Source organism: Lontra canadensis, unplaced genomic scaffold (assembly GCF_010015895.1).
Source record: "Lontra canadensis isolate GAN:19392208 unplaced genomic scaffold, GSC_riverotter_1.0 scaffold3, whole genome shotgun sequence".
Lineage (NCBI taxonomy): Eukaryota > Metazoa > Chordata > Mammalia > Carnivora > Mustelidae > Lontra > Lontra canadensis.
This window is the reverse complement of record NW_022630997.1, coordinates 44,647,228-44,665,083: the sequence shown is the minus strand read 5'-3', so window position 1 is coordinate 44,665,083 and position 17,856 is coordinate 44,647,228. Positions and strand designations below refer to the sequence as shown.

The window sequence follows — 17,856 nt, the reverse complement described above, 5'->3', positions numbered from 1 at the left end:
TTGGTTTCCTTGACTTCTCTTCTTTCAGGTCCTGCTCCTCCAGTTAATGTTTAGTAACATATGGTGTCGTGAAGCCCTGGGAGTGGGTTCAGGACGTCTCGGAATTCAACTCAAAGTGTGTGAAGTCCTGTGTTTTAGTCCTCACTTTGCTCCTTATTACTTGCTATAGAGCAAACTTACCCTATCTTGATTTCACTTTTTGCCACCTATGAAGTGAAACCGTTCATTCTTTTTTTTCTCAAATCATTTATTCTTATTTAATAGAGAGTGAGAGAGTATAAGAGCGCACAAGTTGAGGGGGAGCTGAGGGAGAAGCAGACTTCCAGCTGAGCAGGGAGCCTGATGGGGGGCTCGATCCTAGGACCCTGGGATCATGACACGGCGAAGGCAGATGCCTAACTGACTGGGCCACCCTGGCGCCTGTGAAACATTCACTCTTTTTTTTTTTTTTTTTAAAGACTTTATTTATTTATTTGAGAGAGAGAGAGAGAGAGAGAGAGAATGAGAAGGGGGAGGGTCAGAGGGAGAAGCAGACTTCCTGCCAAGCAGGGAGCCCGATATGGGACTCGATCCCGGGACTCCAGGATCATGACCTGAGCTGAAGGCAGTCACTTAACCAACTGAGCCACCCAGGTGCCCTGAAACATTCATTCTTAATCTGAGAACCTCATGAGGCTATAAAGTACACATAAAATAATGTGAAACCTGGTTAAAAATTTAAGTTATACAAATATCACTGGGTATTCTTTACAAATGAGTTAATGCTTTTAAGTGCTTCACCCTTTCCTGTGTGTGTTTATCATGGCCCCTGGGGTCTTCCCCATCTTCATTCTAGTCCCTCTGTGATCAGGGGGTCATCTAGTCTTGGAGTTTTGAAGGGAAGAGAAAGTTAAAGTGAAAACAAACTGGTGATCTCTGATCCCTATAAGATAATGCTGTGGGGATAGTAGGTGCTCAGGCAGTAATTGTCCTGTGGCGGAAACCGTGGAGAGCAGTAGGCATGTGTGTAGCGCAGGCAGCGTCGCCCCAAGATCTGCTCGTAAAGTGTGGGAGGCAGCGCAGGGAGCCGCCTGAGCTGAGATGCCCAAGCTCTTGAACGAAGCGAGTACAGATGGCTCGCCCTGCAAGACGATGGAGAGAGTTGTTGTTATTTGTATTAGTTCCGAGGAAGGAAGCGCCGTCTGCCAGATGGATTTTCCTTTCAGTCCTATCCATTCTTAGAGTGTTTCTTCTAGTATGCATTGGTCAAAATCGCTGGGGAAGAAATAGCACTGCCTAATTGGCAGTTGGCCAAGTGCAGTTCTAGTTCTTAAAGAGGGTTTTTTTGGGGGGAAGGGTGTGGGTAGTGCCACTGAGGGAAGTTTGCCTGTGGAGTCTTCTCTCCTGGAGGGATGTGGGGACTGAAAGAGTTAGCGGTCGCTGGGAGTAGCTGTGGGCTGGGACCAGTAGGGGAGGAACCTGTGATGGAAGGATTTAGCATCTCTTCGACTGACCGTTAGCTCATGACGTCATAATGCCGGACTCACAAACATGTGAAGAGAATAAATCTTAAGTCCAAAAACCACTGAGAATGTGGAGAGTGTAACATACCTCCACGTTAACACCCACAGCTGCGTTACACAAGTGTATTCTCTATTCGGAGAAGCCAGGAGTAGACTCACAGTTAGGCCCTGCTTTTAAGCCTGAAGACTGTGATCCATTCAGAGGGATGCAGAATCAAGTCAGTGGTTTGAACATTTAAAAAGAGAGAGAAGAAAGAAGAGAAAAAAATGTACCTGCAGCACAAGTAACAGGTGTTAGGTTTTATTTTGGAAACCTTTGTTTTGGTTTCCTACCGTTCTGTTGCTGTGTGTGCTAGGTGGTTGTAAAATACACTTTGCAGGTGTGGAGTGGAAAAGTGTGGATCTGGTGGTGCCTGGGCAGCTCAGTCAGCTAAGCCTCTGCCTTTAGCTCAGGATGGAGCCCCACATCAGGCTCCCTGCTCAGCAGGGAGTCTGCTCTCCCTCTCCCCCTGCTCGTGCCCCCCCCAAATAAATAAATAAAATCTTTAAAAAAAAAAAAAGGAAAAGTATGAAATCCTGTGGTCTAAAAATTAACATGCAGGGGCACCTGGGTGGCTCAGTTGGTTAAGCATCTGACTCTTGATTTTGGCTCAAGTCATGATCTCAGGATCATGGGATCGAGGCCCACGTCGGGCTCCAAGCTTGGCGTGGAGCCTGCTCGAGAAGTTCTCTCTCTCTCTCTCCCTCTGCCCCTTCCCATCTCCTCCTTTCTCTCTCAAAAAAATAAAAATTAAAAAAAGGCACATGTCCTAAATTTACAGAAATTGTAGACTTTCACTATTGTGTTATTTTTATATGAAGATGTCTTGCTCCTTTGAAGTGATTTAGAGGTTGGAAGAGTGCAGTATGATTGGGACTAAGAGGGCCACTAAGTTCCCATAAATCCTAGTGGCCGCCTTTTGTCTGATAATGATCAGGATTATTGAGTACTATTTTGATGGCTTGTAGGCATCAGCTAAAACTTAATCATTAGATGGGAAATTGGAAAGAATTAAGAAGAGAAGGGCCAGTTAGTTTATTCATCTTTGACAGTAGCTCCTTAAAGTAGTTACTCTTTTGAATCTATATTACTGAGGTTTATCTTTCTATTTTAATATTGTATTTTAAAAAAGATTTACGGTACTCTTTGTCGTCATTTTAAATATGCTAGTGAGCAAAGTGTTTTATTTTGGTTTTCTCCAGGGGAATACATTCCCAATCTGATAACAAACTGCAAAGGAAGGAATGCTTTCCTTGTAGAAATTTTACCAAAACTGCTCTGTTCAGGGTTGGAGGTACATGCCCACATGTACCCCCCCCCCACACACACAGATGCACATCTACACAAACACAATTTCTTTCTTGTGTGACTGTTACCCTGTGTCCCTTCCTCTAGGTGAAGGGCGGAGGCACATATTGGTGAAATACTTACCTGGAGGGCACGACAAGCCAGTGGCCTTCACAGATGTCCACTTGTGGTTCTTGTGTTTCCAGAGACAATGTGTGGATTAGGTTGAAATAAAAGCCCAAATATTGACTATTAACACACATGCAGATGTATATTGACCCCCAAAAATGTATTTCTGTAGGGAAGACATGGTGGGAAGTAGTAGTTGTAATGATATTATGTTCTTGTGCTATTTCTAAGTGTGTTTATATCTGTAGTCATGACCTACTTCTGCAGTTTTAGTTTTTCTGAACTGTACATATATCCAGGGTAGGTTCTGCCAAAAACATAACTTGTGAGAAGGAAGCTCTTGGGATGGCACTGGATGGTAATGTGTTAAGTGACCCTCTGCTTATGGACACTTTGAATGAAGAAGGGTGGAAAGAACCCCGATCCCTGAGCCGGAGGCCCGGGCTTGGACACAGCTTCTGTGGCTAGGCTTAGCATGGCTGTCTCACCGCGGGGCCTCTGTTTGTGTACTGCAAACGTGGCCTTGATCTCTAGGGTTCCCTTCAGCGTTGGGATTGTATGCTTCTCTAGGGCTGCCGTGTTGCATCAGGCCCCGACCTGGGGCTTGTGCCACATGCAAGGCCCTAAGGAGCTGCCTCATCCTTTTTTCCAAGGAGATGGTGTGCATTAGCCCCAGAGCCCTATAAAGCCATGAGCTCTTAGTGCCAGGGGGTGTTTATTCACTGGGGATGGAACCTAGGTTGTTTGTGGTAACCAGAAGGACCTTGGGCTGAGGCCAGGACGTGATTTCTGTGACCATCTAGTTGTCTACTCAGTCAGCTTACTAGGACCTTTCCAAGGCCAGCAGCATTCTGTCTTTGGAGGAGAATATAGAAACAGATCTCTTCCTAAGGAGATATATTTAAGGACTTGGAATTTAAGGACTCCCATTATCCTCTTACAGCAATTACCAAGAAAATACGTTCTCACTGAATGTAATTTTATAAATGTTAGAAAGGAATGCGTTCATATCTTAATAGGCTTTGTGAAACTTAACAGATTACATTTGCTGATTCTTTGCTCTCTCCCTGATACTAGTTATATTACTTTTTGTTATGTGCTGTGAAAAATTAATATCTACAGGCACCTTTTGACCTAGGTAAGCTCTATTTTCTGGGTAAATTAGGAACTAGGATCGCCGGAGGAAAAGCTGATCTGCATGATTATTTCTTCTGTCATTCCATTTGTATACATTATTCATTTCATGTATTTATTATTATTTAAGGTAGTCTCCATGCCCAGTGTGGGGTTTGAACTCATGACCCTGAGATCAGAGTCGCATGCTCTGCTGACCGAGCCAAACAGATACCCCATATATACTATTTAACCATTTGGTTTGGTCCTAGCCTTAACACTAGAAGATTTCTTCATAATGATGGAAATAAGGACACACCTCTGATGATGGGTAGGCTCTTCTGGTCTTCCCCAGGTCCTGACCGACACTGTCACCACTGGGCAGGATTGAGGCTGTTGATAGCAACAGTGGACTCTGGGGAGTGGCCAAGAACTATGAGGGGGGTTGCAGATCAGCTGAGTTTCCATGGCTAGCCCTCTAGGGAACCTAGCACTTGCCCGATGTTAATGACCTTACACTGCAGCCTAATTGCTAAGGATAGAAATGTTTTCAGTAAATATTTGTTGAGTACCTGTCCTCCTTGGCTTTCATGCTCTTACTAGAACACTGCAGGTAGATATCCAACAGGAACATAACTCAAACCAGTATCATTATCTTTATTGCAAAATCTCCTTTACCTTCTTCAGTTTCCCTTTCTCTTCTAGTCTGCTGGGCTTAGTGCTGACACCACTCACCTGCTCTCTCAGACTTAAACTTGAACATTTGGAATTACGTGTATGCTTCCCACTCCATACTTCCTGTATCTGTGAAGTTAGCAAACCCTGTTTGTGCCATCTCCAAAAGGGGTTTTTAATCTGTGCTGCTTTTCAGCCCCAGTGTCATACTGCTTAAGGTCAAACCTAGTTTGTTTTCCCCCTGAACTGTTTCAGCAGTCCTCTTAACTGGGATTTGTGTTTCTGACCTCTGTCTTCTCCATCATCTCCCATCAAGTTATCTTTTAAAAAAAAAAAAAAAAAAAAAAAAAAGTACTCTCCTGATTAACAACCTTTTGTTTGCTCTTGTGGTTCTGCGATTTTTTTTTTTTACACTCAACATTATGTTCTAGAAATTTTTCTATGTAGTTCATTTAGATTTTTCTTTTAAATGCTGCATAGTACGAATACATTAGGTGTGTATTATAGATTGTTTAACCATTCGTTCTCGAATGGACATTTGTGGTATTTATATTTCACTGTTACAGAGAAGCCTGAAATGACTATCCTTGAGCCTGTCTCTGTGCACACTGAAAAGCATGTAGATACCAAAAAGTGGAATATCTGGGTCAAAATGAATGTACATTGAAAACATCAATAGATACTAACAAATTACTTTATAAAAAGTGCCTTTCAAATTATATTCCCACTTTCCATGTTTTTTTTTAAGATCATTTCTAATCTGGACCTAGTGTACTTCTGCCAGCCTCTTCTCCGACTGACGTGTTGACACTCATGCTGGGTCGCCGCCAGCCACCCTCCAAGTGTTCGTGGAGCACGTGCTGTGTGCTGGGGGCCTAGCACTGATGACACACGTAGCTCCCTGTCCTCACCGCTGCTCGCACTATGCAGATCTTTTTTGCTGTTCCTAGACTTTCCTTATGCATTTGCAGTTCCTCTTCTCTTCCCGGTTATGACTTTTTTCTTTTAACTTTTCTGCCAAGAGAATTTTCTTTGGTAGTTCTTTTACCCTTTTAATAATATCTTCCCTGTCTCCTGTTAGGTAGAGTTGGACAGGCCTTTTTTCTTAGTGGTCTCTTTTAGCACTTTACTTCAATACTTTAAAAAAATTATTTCTTTTATTTAGGGGAGAGAGAGACTCTCTCTCTGGGGCATGCGCCAGCGAGCATGGGGGAGAGGGGCAGGCAGAGGGAGAGGGAGAAACATGGTCTCCCCTGAGCAGGGAGGTGGATGTGGGGCTCGATCCCAGGACCCTGGGATCATGACCTGAGCCGAAGGCAGATGCTTAATGACTGAGCCACCCACGCGCCCCCTTAAATACTTTTTATCCTGAAGAGTTTACATGTATATGTCTGCCAGTGTATGTTTTCATGTGTATGCCTGTGCGGGTGCACACACGCACACACACGTGTACACACGCACACACACGTGTACACACACACCCCCGTTTCCCATTAGACTGTAAGCTCAGTGAGGGCAAAAACTTGTGGTGTTTATCTTAAGGCTCCAGCACTGGGGATGCTTAGTAAACATGGAATAAGCCAGTGAGGAACAAACTGTCAGCTGAACCAGTTTTGGGGCTTGGGGAGATGACACATATCTGATGGGCATTGAAGGACTCAGGCCTCAGGCACAGTGAGGAAGATAAAAACAGAGGAGTAGGCCAAGTGCAGGCCACCTGGAGCTAGGCTCTGTGGGGCGGCACCAGGGGAGACTTGAGGAGAGTTGAGCGGGAGAGATTCATTCTCGTGGGTGGGGTAGTCTGGTAGCTGATCAGGGCAAGGACTTTTTTCTTGCTCATGCTGGCTGTTGCAAGGGACGCACGTAGCGGTAAGCTTCTGTCTCTGCTCTAAGAGTGCGTTAGCCAAGCTGGATGTGAGAATGGAGATTGGCGGCATCTGCTGCCTCTTTCTGTACAGCCCATGAGCTAAGCATGATATTTTACATTGTGAAAATGGTTTTTATAAAAAGAATATTTTGTGATATGGGCAATTCTGTGGAATGCAGATTTGAGCATCTGTAATGAACTTGTTGGAACACGGCCATGGTCATTGGCTTCCCGTTGTCTGGGGTGCTGTCAGGGGCTGCTGCCAGAGCAGCAGAGCCGAGTCCTTGTGACAGAGACCAGCCAGCCTGGGATGCCTGAGACCTTTCCTCTCTGGCCTTTTCAGAAACAATCTGCTGACCCCTGGGTTAGAGGATGAGAAAGATCCAAATAAAGCAGAGCAGGAGGGGAAGACGGGCTCGGGGGAGCTAGGAGAGTGGGACGATGGATACTGTAGTCACAGTGAAGCTTCAAGATGGAGATGATAATCCCGCAGAACCTTCTGTTTTATAGACCAGGCAGAGGATCAAAAACCTTGTCAAATGGGGCGCCTGGGTGGCTCAGTGGGTTAAGGCCTCTGCCTTTGGCTCAGGTCGTGATCCCAGCATCCTGGGATGGAGCCCTGCATCGGGATCCCATCGGGCTCTCTGCTCAGTGGGGAGCTTGCTTCCCTTCCTCTCTCTGCCTGCCTCTCTGCCTACTTGTGATCTCTGTCAAATAAATAATAAATAAAATCTTAAAAAAAAAAACCAAAACAAAAAACCTTGTCAAAGTCCACCTGACTCGTGAGGGGCAGTGTACCCTGGAGCGCCTGGAGCAGAAGCCTGGAGGACCGTGGAGGAAGATAAGATTATTGCTGGGGTGGGGCCAGATCCTGAATGGCCTTGCCCTTGAAAAATGAGAGCTGAGGAACAGAAGAAGAACAGACTTTCTCTTTCTGAATGTCATGTTTCTTTTTTTTTTTTCTTCTTGTATTTCTAGAAGGCTTTTGAGCCCTACTTTGAGATTTTGGAAGTCTATTGCACAAAGGCCAAGAATTATGTAAACGGACATTGCACCAAGTATGAGCCCTGGCAGCTCATTGCCTGGAGTGTCCTGTGCACCCTGCTCGTAGTCTGGGCCTACGATTTTGTCTTCCAGCCAGAGAGTAAGTACACCGCCCCCTCTCCTGGAAAGGTACAGTGGAGTCTCACCATCCTTAGAACTCATGGCTGATGGATTGGACGAATTTCTTGCCTTTTGATTTGGTTCTGATTTTTTAAATCTATTTAAATGGGAAGTGGGACATTATCTTCTGACCATGAAGCTATAGTAGGACTCCATACGTAAAGTTATAATAGCTACTCTCATGTGTCTGTTACTGCTCTTGTTGATCCTTCTGGATTTGCAGCTTGCACAAAAACTCCTGAGAAAGTAGTTACTGTAAGGATCCGCAGGTATCTCAGAGCATGGCTTAAATTAACTTTCTCATTTTTAGTTTCTTGTGTAGAACATAATTGCATACCCTGGAGTTCCCCAAGCAGGAATTTATTGCGTTCATTTTAGGCCATCTTTTCAGTATAGATTATGGGAAAATGAAACAGTACTCCTGCAGTGACCCTACGAGTATGTGCTGTGTGCCAGGCACTGTGCTGGGCTCTGGGGATGTCTGCACAAGTCGTACAGGGTCCCTGTCCTCTTGGAGTTAAACACGGATGTCAGGGGACAGTGTACTTTGAACTTCCGGGCAGCAGGGTAGTGCACTACTACTCAGGGAGCCAAACTGACACGGGGAAGAGGAGGCCACTTCTCAGGGAGTGCAGAGGAAGGTGAGAAGTCTATTAGTGACGGGTTTGTAAGTCCTCCATCCTTCCCAACCTGGTTGCCTGTTCCCTCCTTGTGAATCGTTTCCCCCTGCAGGTTGTGCTTAACAAGTAAAACAGGAGTGGCGCTGGGTGTTTTAGACCTCTCCTCTGCACCCCTTCCCCACCCTTAGTAGAGTGCACCTGAGTTAACTTCCTTGGGATGAAAAACCAACACCGCTGAAGAGAATTGCGTGTCATATCTCATTTGTTTAAAATGTCCATGACTGTTCACTTTCCTAATAACATCTGTTTGAAGGGGCTCTTAAACTATACTTTTTCTGCTTTTCTTCTCTCCCCCAGGAAGGTTAACTTAGAAGCCAGTTTCTTTTTTACCTGTTTACCCTGCAGATAGCCACTGAGCCGTTCTAGTAACTGTTGCTGTTAAGGTGAAGTAAACATTGTGCTTAATGAAGGTGGAAATGAGACCTGCTTGCCCTGTCTACATTTTAATCCATTCCAGCTATAAAAACCCTGTCCTCAGTTTCTGCTCCTAGTCCTTGCAAGGTTTCCTCATAAACTCCCATGACTAACCCTTCTGCCTCATCTGCTCCGTGGTTGGGAAATGGACACAACCTGTATCTTTCTGCTCGGGGAAGCCCACCATCTTGTCCTTCCAGGTGAAGTAACTTATGCCAGAGGACTCTAAGGAGTAGCAATAAATAGACTTTTCTTCCTTTCTTTTTTATTGTGATAAAATATTTGTACATAACATTTATTCTTTTATCTGTTTTTAAGTACATTCTCATTGTTGCACAGCCATCCCTACTGTCCATCTCTAGAACTTTCTCAGCATCCCACACTGAAACCCAGTACCCACTGAATGATAACTCCCTGTGACCCCCACCCCCCAGCTCCTGCTGGCCATCAGTTTGTGTACCTTTCCTTTTAAGGTGGTGCATTTGTTAAAACCAACGTAAGGTTACAGATCTTGAGTTTATATTTCTTCGCTATGATTAGTGTTTGCTTTAGGTATTGACTTCTGTTTTTAGTTCTACAGGCCACAGTGCCTGTGTGCATTTTGCCCACAGCTACCTTAGACCCTGGTACTTACGTACCTGCCTTGTTCCAAACAGAATATACTGGCCTCCATGCATTCCCTAAGAAAATTACCTGTAGCAGTGTATTGATGGTATGTGCCATGGAAATCTTTGTAAGCCCAACCCCCAGCTATTTAAGTCCTTTTAAATACATTTTTTTCTTATTATAAAAGTAGTACAGGTTCATTGCGGATAATTAGGCAATGCCAATAATCCATAAGAACTAAATGAAAATCTTGCTACCTAGAGCCAACCACTGTTTACACACAGGTATCTTTTCTCTGTATCTGAATCCAGTCGAACCAGACATAAAAACTATTGTTTCTATAGGTCAGCATTTTTTTTTTAATGTTATTTATTTATTTGACAGAGTTCACAAGCAAACAGAGAGGTAGGCAGAGAGAGAGAGGAAGGGAAACAGGCTCCCTGCCGAGCAGAGAGCCCGATGCGGGGCTCGATCCCAGGACCCTGGGATCATGACCCGAGCCAAAGGCAGAGGCTTAACCCACTGAGCCACCCAGGCGCCCTAGGTCAGCATTTTTGAATATCAGCAATTTCTTATAGTTTAACACATATACACACCCTACGCTTTTTATTTTGTAACTTCTAACTTGAATTTTAGACACTGATCAAAATGTCTTCCCTCTAGAGATTGGAGATGACATTGGCGGCATTGCCATTTCAGTACCTTGCTCCTGGAGAGGTGTTGTCCTTATCACTGAACAATTGAGTTATTTTCAGCCCATTGCCCCAGAGGAGTCTTAAAGTCTAGACTAGTGATAAATTTTGCTGATTTTCAAACTCTGAATACACGTCTAAGAGGAGAGGATAATTCTGGAACACAGGATGGACACTGGGGCAGATAAGAACTAGAAGTGGCAAGAGGATGGGTGTGAGAGCGTGGGCAGGGGTCAGCTGCTCTCAGGCGTGTTATCTCATCCCTAATTCTGCTGTGCGATATCAGCGCATATCATTATTCTTTGACATTGATTTAACTGTGGGATTGTCCATAGTTCATGAACAGAAATCAGAATTATGTGGCAGGAGGAGGTGATACACTCTGCCTGTTTCTAGCCATGGTGCCTTGAGCAACGCCCTTAAGCTCTCTTAGCCCGTTTCCTCATAGTAAAGTGGGCCCAATTGTCACCCGCCTTACTTACTCATAGGGTAATGTCAGTATTGAGGAGGCCTCGTTTGTGTGAAAGGAATTTGTCACCTGTAAAGACCCATGCTTTTGTGTCCTTACACTGCATTTCCTATTTTATTACCTTAAAACACTACAATAAACACTATCATTACTTCTCTTTCCGTACTTCTGGGGACTTCTGAGATCATCTTTTTATGTTATGATCACATGATCTCTTCATTTCTAATTTCACTGTCTCTGATCTTATATTCTCTTCTTTTTACCTGTCCTGTTTAATCTCACAGCTTGCACACACTCAATCTGTTCTCACCTCCTTCACCTAGCCACATGACTACTACTGGATAAGTGACTCCCATTTACTGAGTTTTTGACCTCTTTCTTCCTCATTAGTTAATTACCTCATCTACTAAATAAGGAAGTTGTTATGACTCTTTACAACTTCAACATTGTTAGAAATGGTCAGATAATAAGCAGCTTAGATATCCAATGCTAAGTTATACTCATTTGATGGCCTATTATGGTAATATTTTAAAAACTCTGTTTAGGAAGAATTTTTAATGTAGAAAAGGCTGTGACAAGAGGACACGGGGTTGTACATACCGTAAGATCGCAGCTGTATGTAGAACATAAGTCTGAAAGGAAATACTCCAAAATTTAAACAAAAAAGTAACCTACAAACAAGTGATTTCAGTCCCTTTGTCTTTTTATTCATTCTTGGTCTCAGGTCCCTGGTTTTGTCCCAGATGTTATGGAGTGTTGACTCTGGTGTTAGGCACTGTGGGCAAGGGGGAAAGGCAGGGCTGCAGCGCACATAAAAACAAGCAGTAAAGATGCAAGGCGTTGTGTCATCAGTACCAAGGAGGTACAGACAGTCCATGCTCGTTGGAGAGTGCTTCACTGGCTAGGGGAGTTGGAGTGTCTCCATCTCCTAGAAATGTAGTAAAAGGTCACATTCATTTCCTGCCTGCACAGAAGCTAGGTCTAGATTCCTCATGGACTCATTCGGGATAACCGAGAATTTCTGTTCTGTGTTTGAAGCAGCGTAGAGTCCTGGGGTTCTAGGGCTAGGAAAATTAAGACTTCAGTTAAATCCCTGCTGCGTCACTGTTGTGACCTGTGGCCTTCAGCAAATTATTAATGTTTGATCTTTAGGAGTCTCCTATATTGAATGTGGATTTATTAAAAGTTATGATGGTCTCTTTGGATGCCATGTATTTATAATTCTTGCAGTGGATAGGATCAGAATTCCATATTTGTCCTGTGTACTGCCTGACAGAAGGGAGTCTGATTGGTGTCCGTGATACTGAAGGCCTCTTTAAGTCCGTAAGTGTTGAAAAGTTGTCAGGGGGTAAGTTGAAGAGAGACTAGAGCATAGATCCTGAAGAAAAGCATGGCTTGGTCATTTTTTTCATGGAGGGAAGAGAGGTGTTAGACATCTGGAATTTTGGGAAGGTCAACAGCTCTGCAATACATATGTCATTTGACCTAGTGTTCTGTTCCTGGGAATTCATGCTGTAGGCACGCGGTCAGGTGGCCGTACCTGCTTCAAGGTTATTGTTCCACTGTTGTTGATAATAGGAAGTACTGGAAATAACCTAAGTGTCCATCACGAAGGGGCTGGTTAAATTAGTTATGATACATCCATATCATGGATTACTTTAGAGCTAAAAAGGTGAATGCGAGGGCGCCTGGGTGGCTCAGTCGGTTAAATGTCTGCCTTCTGGTCAGGTCATGATCCCAGGGTCCTGGAATTGAGCCCCGTGTCTGGCTTCCTGCTCAGCGGCAAGTCTGTTTCTCTCTCTCTCCCTCTGTCCTTCCCCTTCTTGTGCTCTCTCTGTCTCTCAAATAAATAAAATCTTTTTTTTTTTAAAGATTTTATATATAATTTTTGACAGAGATCACAAGTAGGTGGAAAGGCAGGCAGAGAGAGGTTGGGGGGGAAGCAGGCTCCCTGCTGAGCAGAGAGCCCGATGCAGGGCTCGATCCCAGAACCCTGGGATCATGACCTGAGCCAAAGGCAGAGGCTTTAACCCACTGAGCCACCCAGGCACCCCTCAAATACATAAAATCTTAAAAAAAAAAAAAAAAAAGATGAATGAGGAAGCACTGAGCTTTAAGAGAACATGCCTAAATAGAAAATCAAGGTCTAGTATAGTGCTATTGTATGCTACCTTTTGTTTAAAAGGTGGGGCAAATAAGATTCTATCTTTATTATTGCTTGTATAAGCATAAAGAAATTCTAGATGGCTATTCTAGAAATGAAGAGTAGTAGTGTTTACCTGAGGGTAGGATGAAAGCCTGGGGAATCAATGAGAGAAAAACTTTTTTTTTTTTTTTTAAAGATTGTATTTATTTATTTGATAGACACAGCAAGAGAGGGAACACAACAGGGGGAGTGGGAGAAAGAGACGCAGGCTTTCTGTTGAGCAGGGAGCCCGATGTGGGGCTCGATCCCAGGACCCTGGGATCATGACCTGAGCTGAAGGCAGCCGCTTAATGATTGAGCCAGCCAGGCGCCCAAGAGAGAAACTTTTAACTCTGTGTGTATTTATTTAAAAAAAGTTTTTAAAGACCTTATTTATTACATATTTGAGAGAGAAAAAAAGAGAAAGAGAGTGCATGTGTACACATGAGCAGGGGGAGAAGCAGAGGAGGAGGGGGAGAGAATCTGAAGCAGACGCTGTGCTCAGCATGGAGTCCAACTCTGGACTTGATCCCAGGAGCCTAAGATGGTGACTGGAGCCGAAACCAGGTGTCAGATGCTTAACTTGACTGGGCCACCCAGGCGCCCCGATTTTTTAAAAATTTTGAACCATGTAAATGTAGTACTTTGGCAGTTTAAATTTAAAGGTTTTTTAAAACAGAGAGAATACCTTTGTGATCAGTATGTGGGTGAGGTTGTAGGAGGCCCATTGAGGAGTTCATACCTTATCCATAGGAATTTATTCGGGTAACGGAACCCTCTGTTTCTTTTAGGTTTGTGGTCGAGGTTCAAAAAGAGATGTTTTAAGCTCGTCAGGAAGATGCCTATTATCGGTCGCAAGGTAAGTGGAATCTGCTAGATCTCCCTGCCCTCCCACCACCCCCATGATCATGACGTCTTCTTTCTGTTTACTGAACCTAGTGTGAATTCCCCAGGGCGAGGGGTGATTTTTGTCCCCCTACCCACCGGGGAACATCTGACAATGTTTGAGGATGCCTTTGTTTGTCACAACTGGAGTGGGGTGCTGCTGGCTCTCAGTGGAACGCAGCCAGGGGTGCTGCTAAAATCCTGTGGGGCCCAGCAGACAATTACCTGGCTCAGAATATCGGAAGTGCCAAGATTAAGAAACCCAACTGAACCCTCTCTCCAACCTATTTGACCAAAGGAGACAGGTGACATCTGTTGAGGCAGAATTTACAATTAGGAAAGCTGACCAAAATGGCATGATGCTTTTGAGCAGTGTTTGGCTGTGCTAACTTGAGATGTGTGTCTGGGTCGGGTACTTCCATGGTTAGGGCAGGGTTGACAGACTTTCTCCGTGAAGGACCAGATAGGAAACATTCTAGGCTTTGCAGGCCATACCGTATCTGTCAGAACTGTTCGCATCTGCCCCTGGAGCAGGAAAGCAGCACAGGCCATTGGGTACGTAAAGGGATGAGCCTGGCTGTGTTTCCCTGAACAGCCAGGGGCCAGATCCCAGCTGTGGTCTGTGGGTCCCAGGTCTTGAACTTAGAGAGCTCTGTTCTCTTGCTCTTTGTACCTGTCTGTAGTGTTATGTTCTCTTCCCTGCGTCCTCTGTCCCCTTACCCATGCTGAGGATGAGACCGTCACCTCTTACCCTTCCCACCGGCTCTTTATCGCAGAAGATAAATAGGAAGGCCCCATGCGAGCCCTAAGGAAGGCACATGGGCCCTGATGTCTTCGTCTCCCTACGTGCCCTGCCTGTCCCTCTTTCGCTTTTGGCTTTCAGTTCCCTCTCCCTTTTCCCCTTTCCTGGCCAAATCAGAAGAGATGTCAGTCATCTTTAACCTTTGACCAAAATCCATTCAGACCCCTGCGCTAACTAACTCTCCAGTAACCGTGTACTTATTTTCAGGTTCACTTCCTGATAGGGAAGCAGAAATAGTCATTGGGGTAGAAAAGGGGAATGGGAATAGATAGGCTTTTATTTGACCCTAAATCATCTTAAGCCCTAAAATGAAATCTCCTTGAGTCGTTCTAGAGTTAAAAGATAGGGAGAGGGCAACCGTAGAGAGTGGACTGGATTTCAAAGGATACTAGCATTTCCCCTTTCCATTCCCCGTATTTTTTTGCTCTTTTTCTTCACACATTTCTCCTTCAGTTTCAGATTTTGGGACAAATAAGTGCTAGGGTTCCAGAACCCGTTCTTAAATTTATAAAATAACAGAATTGGAAGGCACTTAGAAACTAAGCAGACACCTTTCATTTTTTAGAAGCAGATTTTGAGGCTCAGAGATAGTTCTTTGTTTTGAGCGAGTGTGCATGATGTGTCCCTGCCTAGTTCATTTCACTACATTCACTTACTCAGCTGACGGTTTGCGGGCCCGTGCTCAGCATCAGGTACTGCTCTGGGTGCTGGGGACTAAGTCCCCAATCTGTGCAATTTTCCTGGGAAAAGCAGAAAATAGATACATGAACAAATACACAAGAATTTCCTTTTGAAATAAATGCAGTGAGGAAATTAGAATGTGATTGAGGGTCTGAGGCAGGCACTAGGGGAAAGGTATATGCTGTGGTTTCTAAGATGATCATCATCGTTTCGTGTCTCTTCTGCTTTATTACAGCGGCAGTCTAGGCGTGGAAGCTTGGCTCCCATGGCTTGGTCCTGTTGTGCGCTTGCCATTTAGGCAGTACAGTCCACGTACAACTTTAAAAATGCTTTCATGCCCATCACAGGTCTCCCTGCTACCCTGGGCGTGGCCTCCGCTGCCGGCCTCTGCCTGCCTGCTAGCCTGGTGGGCTTGGTTCCCAGGCCCTGCTTTCCCTGCGGTTTCGCTGGGGGCCTCATCTAGGAGGCGCCTCTCCTGTTCTAATCCTCTACAGCTAGAGATGGGAAAGTTGCAACATTTGGGGTCAGATCTTGGGCCTCGGACATTCACAAACAGGTCGCTGAAATGGTCTTGCTGTAATGCTCACAGATCGTGGCTTGTAGCCGCTCTTTCAGGCCTGACCCTCAGGGGTCCCTTAGCACAGATAGCAGCCCCTGCTGGCTTGGTGTGTTTTTAAAACTCTGCTCTGTCCTCCCCCAGCACTTTCTACCACCTGACTTTCACTCTCTGTGTCTGCTGCTACAGGGAATTGCCGTGAGAACAGAAGTTGTTCTCACTCATACTGCTGTGTTCTGGTGTTCTGGTGTGTTCTGGTCGCTGTGTCTCCCGGGCCCACAGGGGTCGTTGGGCAACGGCGAAGGGAAAGCACGGGCTGTTGTAGTGAGGATGAGGGCCGAGGAGAAACAAGCCATAGCTGATGAACCACACGGAGAGGACCGCCACTCCCCTAGCACCGAAGCCTCAGGGAGTACAGGCAGCAGACTGCCCCAGGAGGTGGAATGCGCTCTCCCTGTGCCCCCGGCGGTCTTGTGCACGCATTTGGGGAGTTGCACAGGGCCTCCGCGTTCTGGGTGTGCTCCATGCATGTCTGATGACGGAGCCCATCACTGGCGCAGGCACCAGCATCCCTTCTGCATGTGGCCTATTTTCTGGCTGCCGTTCGTGGCTCCACCTTTGTTTCTTCAGCACACACACTGGCCGCTGCCAGGACGCGGATATGGTCCAGATACCATGCTCACAGGTGCCGGCACTGGCTCATGCGAACCCAGTAAAGCAGGGCTGATGTCGGGCATCCCAGAGGAAGGGGGTGGGGGAGGGAAACTGAATGCATGTTTGACTTTCAGAAAGAAAGTTGACTTTTCAGACTCTTAAGAGCCTGTCTCACATGCCAGCAAAGAGCTGAGCAGCCAGCACCTCCCCGTATCTGTTGAAAAAAAATACCATCCCTGTTCTGTCGCACCCGTGTGGCGCCCAGCCCGGAGTGGTTGACTCGGAGTCATAACTGGTTCTTCTGCTCCCTGGCCTGTATTTTTCCATATCCTTTTTAACTTTGCCTTTCTTCCCTTTGGAGATCCAAGAGAAGGTGAACAAGACCAAGGATGATATAAGCAAGAACATGTCATTCCTGAAAGTGGACAAAGAGTATGTAAGAGCTCTGCCCTCGCAAGGTCTGAGCGCGGCTGCAGTCCTGGAGAAGCTCAAGGAGTACAGCTCTATGGGTATGATTCTGGTCAAACGCACGCTGCTTGCTTTCCCAGCATGGCCGGTTTGGTCCTTGTTTAATGTCATAGGTTAAGAATGCTTCATCCTTGGAACTTACATGTTCATCCTGTCTCAGAGGCTGAATTTCTTACTATAAAAATTATGCTTAAATTCATCCTTCATCCATAAAGCAAACAAATCTCAGAGACAGTGGAACTGGAACTTGGTCCCATTTCCTTTTGTGAGCCTGAATAAAACATAGTTTGTTTTGAAAGAGAGAATATATATGTAAATAAAATAAAATGCAGATTCATTACAGAAATTGTGAAATCTGCACAAAGGCACAAAAGAAAATCCCATCATCACAAGATAAACACAGATGAGATACACACACACACACACCTACACACGTGTGTGTGTATATATATGTATGTGTATATATATGAATTTTAATAGTGTTTTTGTGTAATAAACATACACACACAGATAGATACATATATATGCATGCATGTAAGGGAAGGATAAATATACCAAGTAGCTTAATGTTTAAGAGTGTAGCGTTGGCTGGCTGAGTTGGGGGAGCACATGACTCATGATCTCAGGGCTGTGAATTCAAACCCCACCTTGGATATGGAGATTACTTTAAAAAAATGCAAAGGTCTTTTAAAACAGAGTGTCGCCCGTGGAATCAGCCTGGATTCACATCATGGTTGGGCCACCTAAAGTGTGACTTTGGGTGAATTACTTAACTTATGTCATGGTCTCTGTCTTTCTATGATGGGGATTACTTGAAAAGATGATTACAAAGATTAAATAAAATCATACATGTAAATGTATAATACCTGGCATGTAGTAAGTGCTCAATAAATGTTGACTCTTTTTTAAAAAAAATTTATTTGAGAGAGAGAGATAAAGCACTAGCAGCGGGGAGAGGAAGAAGCAGACTCCCCACTGAGCGGAGAG

At 44.9% G+C, this 17,856-nt stretch overlaps 1 protein-coding gene across 6 annotated transcripts in view; it reads left to right on the top strand.

The window, feature by feature from the left end:
* The window catches only part of SGPL1 (sphingosine-1-phosphate lyase 1), a 59,940-nt gene that overhangs the window by 23,130 nt on the left and 18,954 nt on the right, over nucleotides 1–17,856 (top strand). For all 6 annotated transcript variants that reach the window (XM_032841106.1, XM_032841131.1, XM_032841099.1 and 3 more), the window contains 3 exons: nucleotides 7,592–7,757; nucleotides 13,615–13,682; nucleotides 16,763–16,910. In XM_032841106.1, the coding sequence (XP_032696997.1) occupies nucleotides 7,592–7,757; nucleotides 13,615–13,682; nucleotides 16,763–16,910 (382 nt within the window). The remainder of the gene's footprint in view (nucleotides 1–7,591; nucleotides 7,758–13,614; nucleotides 13,683–16,762; nucleotides 16,911–17,856) is intronic.